This window comes from Sinohyriopsis cumingii, chromosome 4, assembly GCF_028554795.1.
Source record: "Sinohyriopsis cumingii isolate HCF-2022 chromosome 4, ASM2855479v2, whole genome shotgun sequence".
Lineage (NCBI taxonomy): Eukaryota > Metazoa > Mollusca > Bivalvia > Unionida > Unionidae > Sinohyriopsis > Sinohyriopsis cumingii.
The window spans coordinates 111,662,553-111,682,059 of NC_142964.1; the positions used below are offsets into that span (position 1 = coordinate 111,662,553).

At 34.3% G+C, this 19,507-nt stretch overlaps 1 protein-coding gene across 1 annotated transcript in view; it reads right to left on the bottom strand.

Annotated features, from left to right (window-relative positions):
• The window catches only part of LOC149801893 (furin-like protease kpc-1), a 139,949-nt gene that overhangs the window by 56,513 nt on the left and 63,929 nt on the right, over positions 1 to 19,507 (bottom strand). The window contains exons 8-14 of the mRNA XM_089956275.1: positions 15,605 to 15,705; positions 12,970 to 13,067; positions 9,674 to 9,791; positions 8,764 to 9,092; positions 8,295 to 8,449; positions 4,890 to 4,978; positions 1,153 to 1,343 (exon numbers count right to left, since the gene is read on the bottom strand). Coding sequence (XP_089812401.1) covers positions 1,153 to 1,343; positions 4,890 to 4,978; positions 8,295 to 8,449; positions 8,764 to 9,092; positions 9,674 to 9,791; positions 12,970 to 13,067; positions 15,605 to 15,705 — 1,081 coding nt within the window. The remainder of the gene's footprint in view (positions 1 to 1,152; positions 1,344 to 4,889; positions 4,979 to 8,294; positions 8,450 to 8,763; positions 9,093 to 9,673; positions 9,792 to 12,969; positions 13,068 to 15,604; positions 15,706 to 19,507) is intronic.

The following is a 19,507-nucleotide window of genomic DNA, read 5'->3' on the forward strand; positions in this document are numbered from 1 at the left end:
TGGACCAACAAGGCATCATAAGAAGTGTTCTGGTGACCCCCCCACTGCATGACTATCCATTCAAGAGTAGCAATAATATAATTTTCAAGACAGCCATTGTGGCACCCATACTGGCTATCAGACTGGCACCATTTTCATTTAGCACCAGCTAGACATCACAAGAAGTCTTCTGGTGAAAACCCTTGGCAATATGAGTTATTGTTTTGGAGAAGTACCAGTAAGATTTACAAGATGGTTGCTCTGGCAGCCATATTTGGAGATCATGTCAGCCCCATTTTCATTTAAGGCCAACTCTACACCATCAGAGGTTTTTCAGTGAAAACCCTATCTTGATATAACTAGCTTATAGGTATCATATATACAAGCTGATTCCAACTGCAAACAATATAGATCCTGAACTGCCATGCTGATTGTTCTTGTGATTACTCCTAATTGCATAGACCCGGATCTGCCAGTGCATTATGCAATGGCAGTTCAGTGTCAATGCAGTCTGCAGTTGGAACCAATTTATATGCAGATATATATTTAATTATCAGTTTGCCTTGTGTTAGGATCAGGTCACTTACTAAAGCCCTGAAAATAACACTAAAATAATTTGAACTAGTAGGCTGTAAGCATCAAGTGTACATTAGTCATGCATAGCACAGCAATTACAAATGCAGTACAGCAGAATGTCGCAAGCACAGTCCAACCTGTATACAGCAACCACTGAGTGCAATAACTCTCTATGAAATGGTGGCCTTTATTTATATCGTGTATGCCTCAGGTTGATTTATTTATCAAAGGTACCTAAAACATGTCCTATACAGACAAAACTTTACATGCATATGGCTGTTATAACTGGTCTGACTGCTGTGAAATAAATATATGTATTTGTCATAAATGTTGAAAAAGTTGAACAATATAGCATTTCCCAAATCAAAACCCCAAAATTCCAATTATATGCCAAATGATATACTTCATGAATCTTGCTTCACCACAAGGACAAGAAGAAAATGACGAGTTCTGATGAGGCCTTTGCAAAAACCCTATAGAGAGAAGAAATGTATGTTAGTAGTTATGAATTTCCTGCAAAACAAACTGTTATTCTAACTGAAAACAAACAAGCCTGTAAAGAAGCTGAAATGACAAGTACAACAACAGCAATTTCACCTTTAAAGTAGCCAGTTTGACACTCCTTCACGCACTCGCCCCGATTTTCCATCAACAAGAATCCAGGTCTACATTGTGTGCAGATCACAGATGATTGGGATACACTGGAACACCGAGAGCACGAAGACGGGCAAAGTGTGCACACACTGTTGTAACTGAAGTAGTCTGGAGGGCAGTTTGACACACAATTCCTAATAAACAGAAAACAAAAACTTGAATCTAATCAACATTTACACAACTCACATCCATGAAGCTTTTAGTTGTATCCAATAGCAACTGTAAATGATTATGATGCAGAAAAAAATTCAGACCTATGTGATCTTGAAAGCAAAATGTTAGCACCTTGTGTAACCAAGGTTCCCTTTGCAATTTTTTATCTTTACCATTTTTCCTGCTCAGCTTCTAAGTGATTTTATGTATTAAAGCAGTACTGTGGTGAAACAAGATATATATATATATATATATATATATATATATATATATATATATATATATATATATATATATATATATATATATATATATATATATATATATACATACATACACACTGTGACAAGGCACACACTATATAAAAGGATAAAAAACAAATATCCTTTTCTATAATATCAAAGTAGAGGTGTTCGAAGAGTTTCTAAAACAAGAAATTCATTTCTTTTAAGTCCCTGATCTTAAAATCTGCTTTAGAACCTTTTATCACTGTCCACCCCAAGAAGCAAGATTTAAATGGTTGAAAGTCACAGGCTTTGAATAACCATGAGGTGACAATCAGTATAAGACCCAAGTCCATGCATCAGTAATTACCTTGATTAGCCACTACAGCTGAGGCCTCACATGTCAAGCATGCATTCTACTCATCTAATCTAATACCTGTACTAATTCACATGTACAATATGTTTACCCACTGCAGGTAACTTATCTCAATATACAATGTAAAGACATTCACATGGAAAGTTTAACAATGAATAAACATATTTATTCATACATCCAACTGCGCTGGTGAGAAAGGGCATCCTTTGTAGGCTTGGAAGTATATAGCAGAGAACTTGTGTGATCAGGAGCTAAACACAAATACTCAACCTATGTTAATAAAGAATAAAATGTAGGTTGTTGTTGTTGTTGTTGTTGTGGGGTTTAACGCCATTTTTCAGCACACGATAGACTATACATGGCGGCCAGTATTAATGGTGGAGGAAGAACCCGGGAAAACACCGGAAAGAAACACCGACCCACGAGAAGCTACTGGCAAGCTTTCTCACATACCCACATTGGCTGAATCCTAGACGCGAACCGCCGCAGAGAGGTGAGATGGTCGTGATCCGTAACGAAGAGCGCTTTAGACCACTCGGCCACTCGGGGCCCCAATAAAATGTAGGTAACAGTAGTTCTTGGTTGTAAGGGTGTAGTACTAACTATCAAGCTCCATAATTCAAAATTAAACAGCACCCAATAAACGAACTTTAAATAAAAATTTCAACAATCTCACTGAAGCATGAAATATAGGTCAAAACGACCTGTTTCTGCAGTATTGGTGTAGTACTTATCAATATGTATCCCCTTCCATGTTTCATGATTCTATGTATCAAAGTATGCATGCAGCATGCAAAAAGCACATGTGGACATGACCTTGCAGCAGTAGTGGTAGGATTTAAGAGCACAACACTGGCTATACAATGCCAATAAATGTCAAAAGTTCTAAAAATGTAAATCTAAAGACATATGCAATTATCTCTATTAAGATGACAATCTTCAAATCATGTACATTATAAAAGCTGAGAGAAAATGATGCTAAAAACATATCAAATAAAAGATAAAAGGTAAAAATGAGGTCATGAGCTAAATTTAGCTAAAGCCAGTTAAATGTGAAATATAGGTCAATATGAGCTTCATTTGTTGTCGAGTGTGGTACTAATAGAGAAGCATATTATCATCAACTTCAGGATTCAAGCAGTGATCTTCATATTTTCCTTGATGGTCTCCATGACCTGATTAGCATGCCAGTTGTGGAAATACTAATTCAATTCTTCTCTGTAGTCTTTATTTATTGTAAAGTGTAATGCAAAAACTTAACCTAAGCCAGTACATTGTGAAATGTAGGTCACAGTGAATTCTCTTTGGTATGAATGTGGTACTAACAGATTTATACAATCATCTAGTTGAAGGATTCAAGCAATAACAGTTTAAACAAAAAATTTAACCAAACTAGTGAAGGTGAAATATGAATCGCAGTGACCTACTATTGTGAGGGTATAGTACTTGTCAAGATTCATCCTCTCACCAAGTTTCAAGATACCAGGTTTAGTAGCATGTACAAAGTGTGCAAATAACCTGCACAAAATTTAAAACCAAAACAAGAATTTACAACTAATGTACATATATGTACAAAGTTATCCCATCCCCTGGGAAATAAATATTGTGAAACTTATATCACACTGGCGCCAAAGACAAGTGAATGGTTGAGATGCAGTGAACCTACACATATGTAGCAAAACACAGCTGCTCGGATCATACTTAGAGTACCACTATCAGAGCACACCTCCCCGCTGCTCTGTACCCTACACTGGCTATCCATTCAATCCAGAATCAAACACAAAATTTGTTCTCTGTGCTATGTTTCATGATGGACTCCAGTCCAACAATCCTATCCGACCTCACCCATGTGTACACACCAGCAAGATACTTACGCTCCTCTTCTGACAATCTTATACTCATTATTCCCACTACGAAAACCAAGTCATATAGACAATGTTCTTTTGCAAACCAGGGCCCAGCAACGTGGAATGAATTGCCCACTGAACTTAGACACAAAGCCACAGTGATCCCATTCAAGAGTACTCTTAAAAGTCACTTATTTCGACTGCAAGAACAAACTTAAAGACTTGATAATGTTCCCTACCTTAAATATTTTCAGCATGTTTTTTTTATGTCTTTTGATTTCATGGTGTTTGTTTTTTGTAATAGTATCATTATATATGTTTTTTTTTTGTTATAGGTGTTATCTAATGTTGTAAAGCGCTATGAGCTTCTAAAGATTAGGCGCTATATAAAGTCCTCATTATTATTATTATTATTATGTATATGCTTTTAAATGTGTGGATGCCAATGCCAGGCGTAGCATATAGCTCTCCACAAATTTGTAGGCGAGCTAAAAAGAAGTAAAAAACCATCTATACACTAATTAGATATTTATGTAATAACAACTGATAGATATTAATGAAATGAAAACTGAAAGATATTTATGTAATGAAAACTGATTGTAATGACAACTGATAAATATTCATGAAATGAAAACTGATAGATATTTATGTAATGAAAACTGACTGATATTTATGTAATGAAAACTGACAGATATTTATGAAATGTCAACTGATGCAATGAAAACTGATATCATTAATAAATATAAAAATAGCATGCACTATCAACCAATGAAAAATGCATTCTTGTACAATAACTTTTCCTCTTCACATAATTATTCATCTTGAAAGTCAAACTAATATAAAAAAAATCATTCAAGTTGAAATTAGATTAATTTCTTGATTTATTTCTGGGATGTTTATTCTAAAACATTCAGTTTAGGAAGCAAGAGATGCATGTCACAATGAGCAGAAAATGACCAGTCAGTCAATGAACCAAGTGATCCATTTATCTGTTATCCATATACTCTTCTGTCTCTCTTTTTTTTGTACAAAGAGATCTTTCAAATACTAGTGAATGTACTTATGATACAATTCATTTACCCTGAATCTGATATTTTGTAGTGTTTACAATCATCACACTGGTTGGCCTTGGGTCCAGAACAGTTGCCCTTACACTCACTGTGGCAGCCCTGAAATAAAATCAACCATCACAAATCAAACAAGCAAACCAAGTCGCATTTCAGGAATCTACAAATTTTTTGAAAACCAGAAGGAACATATTTATAATTGAGGATGATACTGTCTATACTCGCTTATATGACAAGTCCAACTGCAAACTGCACAGACCCAGATCTGCCAGCCCATTATCCCAGATCTGATGTTGCATAATATGCCAGCAGATCTTGGTCTGTGCAGTTTGTTAGGAGCAATCAGCAAACCCTGATCTGCAGGCGCATTATGCAATGGCAAATATGGAAGTTTGTTTTATGCAGTTTGACTCAAACCATAAGCAAGTGTACACAGAAATTGATAAAATGCCAGAGTACTGAAATTCTGAAAAGTGGATATCTTTAAATTTTGTAGAGTCAAAATAATTGAATAGTACCATCCATCAAGAATTTGCTATTCATATGTTGCAATTTGATCAGTAAAATATGTCAAAAAATGACAATTATATTGTTGGAAATGGCATAATGTAACAAACCGTCCTCAAAATAATTGCTGATAAATCATAAAGAAAAAAAATGATTTTTGTCTTCTCTGTTTCAATATATTCCTTACTAAGTGTAATTTTCTATAATTATAGATCACTGCATTTTTATGGGAAAATATGAATGACTTTTTCTGAGTAGTAATGCACGACTTTGGGAGTGCAGTACTAATCTGAAGAAGAAAAAAAACAAGGTGACATATCCAGTTAACTTTTTTGGAGGATGAGGCAATGCAAGCCTGCAATCATCTTTTATTGTGCTTTTTATTTTTGCAAGATGGTTTGTGTTAAGATCATCCATAACTTCAAGACATTCAACACAAAAAAAATGAGTTTGAAAAAAAAAACAACTATGAGTTCTAGAAAATTCTAAAAAATTTCCACCAGTGTGTCAATGACCCACATTCAACAAGCTGAGCCCTGTAACAACAGAAACTTATTGGACAGGATCACAGAAATAGATATGTACTCTAGATCACCAGCAGCTCCTCCTACACACGCCTACCGAGGACTGCTTAACGAAGTCTAACTGCTTAAGAGAAGAGTAATGAATTAGGTACAAATGGGTGAAGTTATGCTGGGAAATCTGCAAGTCTGTGACAACAATTCATAAATTTCAACAGTAGGTAATACACATGCAAGATTTGATTTTGTTGTCAAAGTTAAGCAAATTGACTGAGTGACTTGAAATGCTACAAACATGAGTGGCAATCGCTTGATCATGCAGTCGCCTTGCATCACAAAATACACTCAGTTTAAAGTGTCTGAGATACTTCTGTAACATTAGTTTAGTTCCATGATCAATTCAACTGAATCTAATATGAAACTCAGATCTGAGTTAAACATGGACAAGCCAGAATCCAGATTTTACTGCAATCACGTTTCCAGAATTTGTGCTTTATAAGCCCATATTTTAAGGGTCATTTCCATAAAACTTGTGGCAAAATCATAAATGCTGGCAGGTCTAGGCATCTAGTGACTGTAATTTCCACCCACTGCCTTATAGATATGTTGTGAGCTAAGTAAAGATAGCAGAAAAAGCATAAGGTATTCAAACATCACTGAAAATGAAAGAATGGATAATAAATGATACTAGTATTATTCAAATTAGATTTAATCATTATTCAAACTGATTCTTAATTCGAGTGAAACTGTTAATGAAATTTTTAAAATCAATGTTTTATTTCATCCTTGCTTGCTTCATCCCAAAGAACATGACTGTAAATTATTAAACTACTGCCTGAAACAAAATTATTACTGAAACAATATGCTTATACTTTAATTACAGCAGGGTACTGAAACTTACACTTCACTGTTTTTCAGACAAACCACTGAATCAAACTCATGTTAATCAAGTCTCCTGGTCCACATATGTGTCTGGTAAATACACCTAAAATTGTTAGAATTCAGCAAGCCAAGCTTTCTCAAAACTATTGAGAATTAGGTCCAATTTTTCATACATTCTTGTGTGAGCCGCAATCATCCATTCAGCATGAACCAGCTTGATCAATGAGGTTTTCAAGTCCACTTGTACTGATCTTCACATTTTCCTCAATGGTCTCCATGACCTGATTAGCATGCCAGTTGTAGAAATATTAATTCAATTCTTCTTTGAAGTTTTTACTTAGTGTAAAGTGTAATGTTTGAAGTTGGTTTTTTGTACATGAAATTAGCTCAAACAAAGATGCAGCTGGTCATGTGTTTGGTTCACATGTGGAATAATGGCATTATCCAATCAGACAGGGATCAAAGCAGAATTTTACAATGCTTAAGCCAATGTGTCATTATAAAGTATGAATGGTGCAACTTTACGGACAGTGTTCTAACGTAGAGATTATACACATGTACTTTAATAACTGGTTAATTTGTTTTTTGCAGCAGACTCCTTTTAATATTGAGCGTAAGTGATTGATTTTTGATGGGTCTTTGGTTTGTGCTCATACAGTATTGTTTTAACCACTGAACCATCCACTGCTTGTAGCAAGTATAGTTCTTTTGTATTCTTTACTTGGGGTATCTGTAGAGTTTAATCCAAAATGTAAAATAACTACAATACACAAACTCTGACACCAAAAATTGAAGTACCCATGAAAAGGTCTTTTTCCTTTTCTGTAAAACTATGAAAATTTAGACCAATGAAAATAATACTACAGTATGCTGTCCATGAAGTGTGAAGTAAACCCAGAGCAAAATATAAAGGGAGGAAGAAATGTTCTTTCTTCATTTTTATTTTTTTATCTGCATTTATATAAGTATTCCTTTAAAAACAGGCCATGTAATCATTTACTGTGACCCTTGGCAGATATTTCCATGGGACCAGAAATAGAATGCCTGGTAGTTATGCACATCTCTGTACATTTCAGTTGGTAAATTCCACTCTCAAAATGTTCAGCTCAAAAGTAATTTTCCACTTAAAATTTCAAACTCACTCAGAACAGAGTTATATAACTGATACAAGTGCACATGTAATACGAAATTTATCAAACAAGTCTAATAATGATTACATTTTGTGGGTCTTGGTGGACACAACATTACTGCCATGGAATGGGTTTGACGAATTGCACATACAAGAGATTCCATTTATCAACTGTCAAAACATGGTAACTGGTCAATGAAATGTTGAGAAAATTTTAGTGGCATGATTTTATCTCTTATATTACACCTGGACCCCTCAGATGTTACATTTTAACATGTACCTTGTAGGAATCCTAAAGGGCACATGTGGCATGTAGAACACAAGATGGTTTTAAAAATATTCAATCCAAGAGTTTATACAATAAAGTAGCATGTCATACCGTTGGTGATTGTGTTGTGGGAGATGTGGACTGTGCAGGGGTAAGGGTGGAGGCTGGTGGATGAGTTCTAGGCTGAGAGGTCAGTCTGATCGGGTTCTCTTCTGTTCCATACAATACAAGGGACCAATTCTCCAGAACATTGGTGGTTGTGGCTCCTGTACAAGTAAATGTATCATTAAGCACTATCTGACAATTACATTGTGGAGATCAAACTTCAGCCATGCACAATGACTTTTTATTTATTCAAAACATAAAAAAGCCATCCAAAAATAGTTTTATTTAATTGCCTATTGGTGTTTTATTGATAAAGTGGGACAAAAGAAATGTTATCTTTCAAAACAATATGCTCATTCATGACTTGTAAATAATCTGCCAGTTCTAAACCAACAATTTTGTCAAATCTTCATCATTTATACTCTCCCTCCCCCACTTTTCATCAGGGATGCATAAGTAGTACATGACATTCTACCTGGGAAGCTTCCACCATCCCATGCATTGGGATTGTGTTGTACTTCTACCTCCAGTTTCCACCTCCCCACTGGATTTTCTCCCCAGAAATGCACAGACAGGAAGGCCCATTTTTCAAATCCTTTTGCCCTGTCACTATCATTTGGCCGCTGAGGAAGAATTGTGGACTTTGTTCCCATTGGAGACGTCAGATGAAGCACAATGTCTCCACGCCTCTTGGTCTTCATGTTGATCCTGGCCTGAACATGTTCCAGGAACTTGATGGAATTTTGGCTACCATCACAGGCACTGGTGTCCATGGTCTCAACATAACCAGAGTCTTGAATTTCTCTGGCATTGAATATGAAAATATGTAAGGATTTATTTTATATCGCAAATCACATAAAACGTTAGGTAAGATTTGTTGTGTAAAATGTCACTACTCTAAATCAAATGTCTTCATACAGATTCGGAGAAATGGCATGCACCCACCCCCCATAAAAAAGCCCCAATAAGAACAAACTCTAGATTTTTATCTTCTGCATTTTCAAGCTCTATGCATTTTTGTATCATAGTGGTGCTCTCTCTGCAATAATTACCAAAACTAAAAGGGGCAAAATTGTGTCCCTCAATTGATATAGACCAAGAAATGTTGCATATTTGCTTCATATGCAGCAAATTTATTCCCTAAAATATTTTTACCAATACAATTTTCATCTAACTACATGACAGTTTATACTAATATGATTATTTGTAAAGGGTCTGTTGATGAATTAAAGTTTTAAAGAGTGAAGTAACACTATAATACCAATTATGCTCTGAAGCCATCTTCATAATTATCTTTTTAAGAGATTTACAACTTGCTCTAAATATCAGTTTTGAACAATATTTATATTCTACTCAAATTCTGAAAGCAAATTCTGTGCACTTACGCTTTCTGAGTTTGTGAGGGGATTTCACATATATGTTGCTCTGGAACATTGCTCCACTTCAGAGCAAGGTCCACCATAGCAGAAGCATCCATTATGCCATAACCATATCTAAGACTGACTGGAATGACAAAACATAATCAGAAAAGTAATTTAAAGCTTTCTTGAAGACAGTTCTAAATCTGTTATTCAATGATATGAAGAAATTACAAATATAGTGCCTTCTTTTGTTTGATTGGAAAAAAAAAAGGACAAAGCCTGCACGTTGAGCCCCAATGAAAGTGTTGTTTTCAAACATGTGACCTTAATGTCAAAGTCAAAAAGGTTGTACAAGTGTTGCAGAATGAATAACAAAGTATTGCTCTACACACTAAGCTTTCTCACTGAGTCGACGTGGATGACCCCTGTGGAGTGGACATGGTCTCTCAAGTACTTCGCATTTAAGTGTAAATTCAGTGTTTTCTGTTTCATTATTTGTGTTTTTAAAAAGAAGCAGCTGTTATCTGGAATTTAATTGTCCATACCTCTGAGGATTACTTTTCATTTTTAAACAGCTGGATAAATTTACACTGTTCAAAAGAAGCTCAACATGCCTCTCATCAAGTCACTGCCTAAGTTTGTACAGATTTCTTTGAATAAAGTAACTGCATTTACTTATTGCAAAAGTCAACCAACATTTTCTAAATGCACTGAATATACAAAAATTTGGAAATTATTTGTTGTTGTCCATATGTATGATCTATATAATGACCATGATTGCTGAACTGGTATCTAATTGTAAGTCACTCATGACGTCACAGTCTTTCCATGGTGGTCTTCATTTATTGGCTGTTCAAATGTCAATCTGTACAATCGAACAGCCCCTCCATGCTGGAGATGCCAAAAGCGTGCCAGCCGAGGTGCAATGGTGAATTTAAGGTATTTATCACTCTGTCATGGAGCAAAAGTAGTGGAGATAAAGTCCCTCACCACAATGTGTGGGGTTCAGAAAAATCTAATAAGCTGTACTGTAGAAAGTACAGCCAGCCAGTTACTTCAGTTTCTTTATTAAGACAATGAACTGGACATCTGTCCAAAATAAACACACAATACATGTGTGTGTGAACAGAAACACTTTGTGGAGGCTAAACATGTCTCATGAGTTTGCTTGACATTTCTGTAATGAATGAAAGAAGACAAAAACCAACACAACATATGCATGCAACAAAGACACAAATTGTTAAATAAAAGTTAAAACTCATATAATCGAGATTACTTAAGAAGTGTACTAAATTGAAATTTAAGGGTACAACACTTACAATGGTTAAAAATTAAGTGTAACTGATCGGCATCACATGGACAATAACGAATAGTAAAAACTTGAGAAATACAATCAAATTCACAGAGAATCATGGAACATTTGCTATGAAGAATGTATAATCTTTTGACTGACTATACCACTGAAAATAAATAATGGATGGTCAAAATTAAGCATAACTTTCAATAGATTCTTGGAGACAATGTTCACAGTAGCAAGCAAAAGTTTCAACAGGACAACAAAAATCACCTAGCAGGAACAAGGGGAATTAATTAACAGTTGTTTTCCTTTGTGCATACAATGATATAAAGAGGAATTTTTGTCTTTCAGATAGGGTTAAATTTGGAGGTAGCACAGAGTAATTGTAATATTAATGTGATCAGCTGTTGTATTTGAAGGAAAAATATAAGTATATGAATAACTTTAGAAAAACATAAGTAAATAAATAACTTTAACAAAACATCATTGCAAATTTTCCAGCAGTGAGACCTTGATCTGACCATGCTTCCAGCTGGATTAAACTGCTGCTATGAAGGAACTTTAAAACCATTTATTATCAATTTTTATGCTAGCTGGAAAATTATTTTATGATTAAAATTTCTTGCGTTCCTTTGATTATTAAAAACAGCACAGTTTTGATCTGATATAAACTTCTGTATCAGAATACTGGATGAGCTTCACTGCTAGATGTATTTGGTCTCATTTGGAATTAATTTCAATAAATCATTCCTAGTTATTCTGTGTTTAAATAAACATGCAACGTTTAAAACACTCTCAATGTGTATATGATTAAAAAAAACAATGCCATTTGATTGAACCAATTCAGCACTTTCTACATTCTTCATTAGACTCACAACTGACAGCTAGTAAAACACAAGACAGTGGCAACATATAAGCCATACCTTGATCAATTTTGGAATTGTTTCATCTGCAGCATGTCTTCTAATTTTACAACAGGATTCAGTTTCTAAAGCATGTTTTGCTGAATATATCTCATTATTTAGGTAAAACATCATCAAGATTAGGATTATCAAGATTAGGATTATCCAAGATTATCAAGATTAGGATTATCAACATTATCAAGATTAGGATTATCAAGATTTTCAAGATTAGGATTAGGATCATCAAGATTAACATCATCAAGATTATATTTCATGCTGATACATATGTGTACATGATGAAAATATCCATAATGCAACAAGATGTAGTGCCTCATCAACTTAGTTTTTTTTTCTCCAAGCAGTGCAACTTTTGCTGTCAAAATCATCCATGCTTTAAAAAGTTATTAGAAGAATCCTACTAAAGAGTTCTTTTAAGCAGAGATGTGGAAATATATAATTTAATTTTAATTTAATTCTGTGACACTGACAGCCAAATCAATATTCATTTACAAAGTAACAGGTTTTGTAAATATTTATAGGCAGTAAAACAAATGGCAGCTTATGTACAAAAGCAGTAGTCTGACAAATTAGGTTGCAAAGCCAGGCCTTAAACTGAGATCTGAGACTCATTCCTTGTAATACTGTGATAACTCTGACCATGTTCAGATTTTTCTCTCAAGTATAAGGATGCCATTACAGTTTTGAGCACCCTTCTCATTTTTTTACATTCAAAACAACCTAGGTTTGGTATATAAAAAAGTGATTAAAATCTTTTGTAGTGCTGCAAAAAGATAAAGCTACAAAGTAAAAATTTGTAAAAGGCTTTTAAGCCAGCTGCCAGTTGCTAATGTAAATGATGTTTGGGAATTTTTTTTTAAAACATGAAAATAATTAACAAATTCACTAGACCTGATGTAATCATCAAGTGTTTCTGAGAAAGAAAACTATTTTCTTTTCAAGAGAATTCAAGATAGCAGGTCTTTAAATGTTCAGCCAAAAGTTTTTGTTACAAAATATTTTAAAATCTAGACATTAGGAAAATGTAACGTTTTGTGAAACTGGGACCAGACTTTAAGTGGAATAAGATTTGAAGTTGAAAATCTGTTGGCTTGGCAGCTTACCTTTGCGACCCACACCATTAGTGATCCAATCTCCATCTGGCATTGGTCTGGCTGTCATCAGTGTAATGTATTGGACATCCCTCCATGTTAAGTCAGGTCTGAAGCAGAGCAATATGTGCAACTTAACAAAACATAAAAAGCTCCTAAAATTCATCAAGTACTAGACAATAAGCAACAGATCTCTATGGTGACAAGTACTAGACGATAAGCAACAGATCTCTATGGTGACAAGTACTAGATGATAAGCAACAGATCTCTATGGTGACAAGTACTAGACGATAAGCAACAGATCTCTATGGTGACAAGTACTAGACGATAAGCAACAGATCTCTATGGTGACAAGTACTAGACAATAAGCAACAGATCTCTATGGTGACAAGTACTAGACGATAAGCAACAGATCTCTATGGTGACCACATTTTATGAATGGATACGTATATTATACATTTTAAATCTAATTGTTATCTTCAAGTTCACTAAGAAACAAAATTAAAATGCAAAGCATTTAAAACAGTGAATCTATTGGAATTGGAAAAAATATACAAACATGAATTACAGGTGTAATGGAAACCTACTGAGGCAAATTATGTTTGTATTCAGGCATATTTTGTATTGTCTTCTAACGTAGCTCAAATACCTAGCTTGATACCCAGTACATGCTTTTCTTTCTAAACTTCCATAATTACAACCAAACTGGTAGAAAATGTGTTTGAATTTCACACCAGATTTACACAAAGATACAAATGTAAAATAAGCATAAAATGTGACTTTCAACACTCACTCTTCATGCCATGTACACTAGGATAATTTCTGACACAGTAATCTCTAAACTGTGTAACAAACTCAAGCTCAACAGCAAAGTCCTTAAAGTAGAAAACTGCAATATTCTGCAGCATTAATAAAGTTTTGACAAAACCACATGACTCACCAGCACCAGTGTGTTGATCTATCCCCTTTGTATGTGACTTGCAAGTACTTTAAATTAATAAAATACTTGAAAACAAAACTTTAATATTGTCAAGTGATATCGACATCTCACCATGCTAACAAATGGATACAGACATCTCATTATGTGAACAGTGATCATGACATCTGACCATGCAAGGAAGTTGCAAATGACACCTCAGTATGCTAACAAAGTCACAGACATCTCACCATGTTAATAAAGTGATAATGATATCTCACCATGCTAACAAAGTAATACTGTCTTCTCACTATGCTAACAAATACTGACACCTCACTATGCTAACAAAGTGATAATGATTTCTCACCATGCAAACAAATTGATAAACACCTCACCATGCTACCAAACTGATACCAACACATCATCATATTAACAGTGACACAATCACGTGACCATACAAACACAGTGATAGTAACATCTCCCTATGCTAACAGTGATACAGTCATCCCACTATGCTAACAGTGATACAGTCATCCCACTATGCTAGCACAGTGATACAGGCATCCCACTATGCTAAGAAAGTGAAAATGAATACCACACCATAACAGTGATACCACTACCTCACCATGTTAGAAAGTTGATACTGACATCTCATCATACCAACAAAGAGATACAGACATCTCACCATACTAACAAAGTGATAATGATATAATACCATGATAACAAACTCATTCAGACTTCTCACCATGCTAACAACGTAATACCAACACCTCATCATATTAAAAAATTGATACAGACACCTCACAATGCAAACAAAGTGATACAAATGCCTCACCATAATAACAAAGTGATAATTATCTCCCCATGCTACAAAGTGATAATCATCTCACTATGCTAACATAGGGATACTAACATTTCAAAATGCTACAAAGTGATAATCATCTCACTATGCTAACATAGGGATACTAACATTTCACCATGCTAACAAAATGATAATCATCTCACCATGCTAACAAAATGATAATCATCTCACTATGCTAACATAGGGATACTAAGATTTCACCATGCTAACATAGTGATTATCATCTTGCCATGCTAACAAAGTAGTAATTATCTTGCCATGCTAACAAAATGATAATCATCTCACTATGCTAACACAGGGATACTAACATTTCACCATGCTAACATAGTGATTATCATCTTGCCATGCTAACAAAGTGGTAATTATCTCACTATGCTAACAAAGTGATTATCATCTTGCCATGCTAACAAAGTGGTAATTATCTCACCATGCTAACAAAGTGGTAATTATCTCACCATGCTAACAAAGTGGTAATTATCTCACCATGCTAACATAGTGATTATCATCTTGCCATGCTAACAAAGTGATACAGATGCCTCACCATGATAACACAGGCAAGACAAATAACACATTATAAATCTTCTCAACTTTACTTCCACTACTAGCATGCTAAATTGTAATGACATAAAGTATGCCAAGTAACATATCTGATTTTGGGGTTCTGATCTTGGGTTTGAGTTTCATGCTGGAATAAAAAGATACACTGGTTTAATAAACACAAGATTGATTTTAAACACTGATTTACTGTTACATGCAAAAGTTTTAATTTATTTATACCTTATATCTCACATGTACTCACTAATGAGTGAAACAGCCATGAAAGACATTCAAATAAGCATTACAATCCCTGTATCAGTTATGTTACTCACTTTGCTTCCAGGACAAGAGCCACAATACCAGCAGCCAGTGGAGCTGAAGCTGAGGTCCCTGTGTGTGTCTCTGTACAAAGGTTATGCAGGTCAACTGAGATCTACAACAATAAATTTACATACTATCAAAAAAAAACTGTTAAGAGACAATATTTCCCATGTTTTCCAACAGTCCAGCTAATATCAGTGTTATTGAAAATGTCTACATTTGGGTTACATTTGGCTTGATGCCCATTTCCAGTAGGTGAAAACATTTGGTTTACTCCAGCCTTATCCTTTATCTTGCCTTATAAGAGTCTAATTTCGTCATCAAAGAATTTCTTAAAATGAATCTGGAAAAATTATGGGAATAAATTTCAACATGTTATTGGTTATAAATATTAAGTTTTAGCAGGCTAGAAGAATTTTCTTCGCTAACAAAGACAAAGATCTAAAAGGATAAAAACACTTACTCAAATGAGTCAAATAGCAGTGTTTGATTGGTTGAATGCCAGCGATGATATTAGTGTGAAATTATCAACTGAATCATATCTTTTCTGGCATGTACTGATAGAAAAATTGATAATATTGGTCTTGTATCTGCATATTATGTCATTTAAATCTGTGTCCCCTATTGTTACTTCAAATATATAGCTGATTATATTAAAATGTAAACTAACATTTTTTTTTATTTAAAAAAAAAAATTAAACTAATTTGTATTTCACTATCTTGTACTACAATGTAATTCTTTTATTGATATCACATTGCATCTCCATGGTATAACAATGAAACACAATACAAATATTTAAGACCAAAGGTGTGTTCATATATAACAGTAATTGCACAACTTAAAATATGTATACATGTCAAATGCACACAACTTGTGATGCACAATCAACTCAAGCTTTCTTTTAAAAAAATTTACAGTAGAACTTTGATTATCCAGCAAGGTGTTAGAAGATAATAGAATATGTACATTAAAAATATTATACAATAGACCGGGTCATCAAAAAAATCATAATATCTATATATATACATACATGTACCAGTTTTTAGTATTTTAACATACAATGCCATGACGGTAAAGAGATACTCACGGTTAATAGGGTGCCAGATAATCAAACTTCTACTGTACTTACTTGATAACTGTATGAATTTCCTAATCAAGGTATCTCTGACACTATATTTGTGTCTGCAAAGTATGCATTACACCGCTGCAGACCAAAATAGTCAAGAGTCCATGCATTATAATGCCTGACCCATGTTTAATCTTCCTATATGTATGCATTAGTAGAGATTACTGACCTGTGGTCTCAGTGACCTTAACCAATGACCTAAATGCAAACCATCCATAGTTCCAGTCAAGCAGTTTACTCTAAAGGAAAATGTTTTCTGCAAAAAAAACATTTTTATTTGAGTCACCATGACTTTTACCTTTGACCTTTTGAAACCCTACTTAATAGGCCTCTTCCTGCGAGCAAGTCCTCCACAAACTTTGGTCAAAATACAGGGTCTTGAACTTAGTGTTTCAATCCAGAACTATTTTTCTTCTTTCAGTCACAGTAACCTTGACCTCTGATCAGCTAACCCCATCATCTTGACCTGTGACCTTTTAACCCAAAATCAATAGATCTCTACCTTACCACAAGTGCAAGCCCTTGACAAAGTTCAATCTAGATCTGTTATGTTATTGTACAGAAGCATTTTTCTTAGTCAATGTGACCTTGATGTTTTGACTCCAAAATAGAAAGTCATCTTCTCCACCACAGTGCATGAATTCACAATGTTTGGTCCAGGTCTGCAGTGTAGTACTAATGCTATTGTGAAGAAAAATATTTATCCCCCTTTTAATCAGTGATCCTAATCCTTGACATGTTGACCCTAAAATTGATAGGTGTATCCCTCCCTTCAAACGCAAGCTATTTGAAAGTTTGGTAGTGGTTGATGAAGGAAAACTCAAGTCACTGTGAGAAATGAAATAGGAACACATGGAAAGATGTGATAACAGATCATACACTCCACATTATGGCAGATATATACAAATTCATCAATACATTTTTCTTAAAACTGCTATACTGGCATGAAATCTAATCATGTCATCGATTTATACCTAAAGATATGCATAGCTGCCAACCCCAGGCAACAAAACTACTGACTGATTATGACAAAAATATGGATTTTCAGGAACAAATACTGATTTTTATTATACATTTTAATGCATATGTAACTATTTAAAACATCTACAACCATTTGTCAAGTAGGATAGTACCTTCCTTAATTATTTAATGTCAAAGATACATGTGTTGCACTCTTGCACCTTCTCAACAGGCACCCTGTTCCATTCGGGTGTCCATTTAGAAGGTGCAAGAGTGCAACACACACTCAGACACAGGGTGTTTATATGAGCCATTTCCACACCTTGTTTATTTTTCTTCCAGTCATTATCGATTCCAATGTACCATCTTTCATTGATAATCTGAATTATGTGTGATTTCCTTTCTGAACTTTTTTGTTCTAGCATATGAGTTATCCTTTGCGATTTTGCTGTCTGGAAAACATGTGTGAAATAAATTGCCAACAACACTAGTAACTGAAAGAGGAAGGTCCATTTTTAAAATAAATTTAATAAACCCAATTTCAATTGAATTAAATCAAGGTTCTCTCTGGTATTTATATATGTCGTTAAGTTCAGAAAGAGTTGTTGATGATGAAGCAGCAAGCTGATGTTTATTATCTTTTTCATGCTCTTTTATGTCATGGGCGCCTCCATGCCTAATAGCTAAGTCACATTACACAATTTGCAAAACGTAGAGTTTTCTCCTGTTCTAGATGGTTTCACAAATTTAAACAAGATGGCACAATTGTCCCTCCAGTTCTGTCTTCTCGTCTTTCCTGGAGAAAATTCTGAATATTTTGGTTTCCTTTTAGACATGATTAGAAGTTGAATATTACAAAGATGAGATGCAGTGATAGCAATAACTGCTTGGGAAATCCAATATGGCAGGTAAAGACAGGCATGGTAGCCCTGATTTCAAATGAACCAATCATATTTTAGAACTCTATTCGTATATATCAGAATGGAACAGGAACAGAATGCCTGTTTTAAACAGAAAATTGAAAGGAAATTTTATGATTATTTTTTTTAATATTAAAAAATGTATTTTTAGCAAGAAAAATGTACACCTGTATTCAGGTCCAAAATATGGGACAAATACGGGAAAAACAGGACACTTTCAAATGATATTTGTAGAATTGTGCTAACAAAGTCTGATTTTTAAAAAATGGTCAAAAAAGTTTTTAAAATGTATAAAACCTTTAAAATTACCACTATACCTGAAAATCTAATGAGCTCATCTACAAATGAATACAAACGAGGCTATAAAACTGCACGTTTACCCTGAGCAGGTTTTGCTTTAAGGTTTTGGATAAAATGTTCATTTTGAAAAAAAGCTGAAATATGTAAAATACTGTAATATTGTTCTAATGACCTGAAATCTGCTCAGGTCTTCTGCATGTGAATACAAAAGAGCCTACTAAACTTTACTTATATTTAAAGTGATCTTTACTGAAATATGCTATCCTAATTTTTGTCAAGCTAGTACCAAATGTATAAACGTGGTAGCATTTTACTGCACCTCAGCACAACAGTGACTATTTGGTGCCAACTAAGAGTAAAGATTGAAAAATGTAAAAATTAAAAACAGCACTGTACAAAAACTTTACAAAGATAGAAGACTTCCAAATAAATGTAAGCATGAAGTAAATGATAAAAAATAAGTCAAAATTCTGTGAAAGATATATATAAAAGCAAGGTTAAAAAATGTGAAAAATTGATGCAATGGCCTGGAAATCTTGTCAGGTTCTCTAAACATAGCCTTGATAAACTGTGTAACATTTCATGATGCAAGTCAAATAGTTTTGTG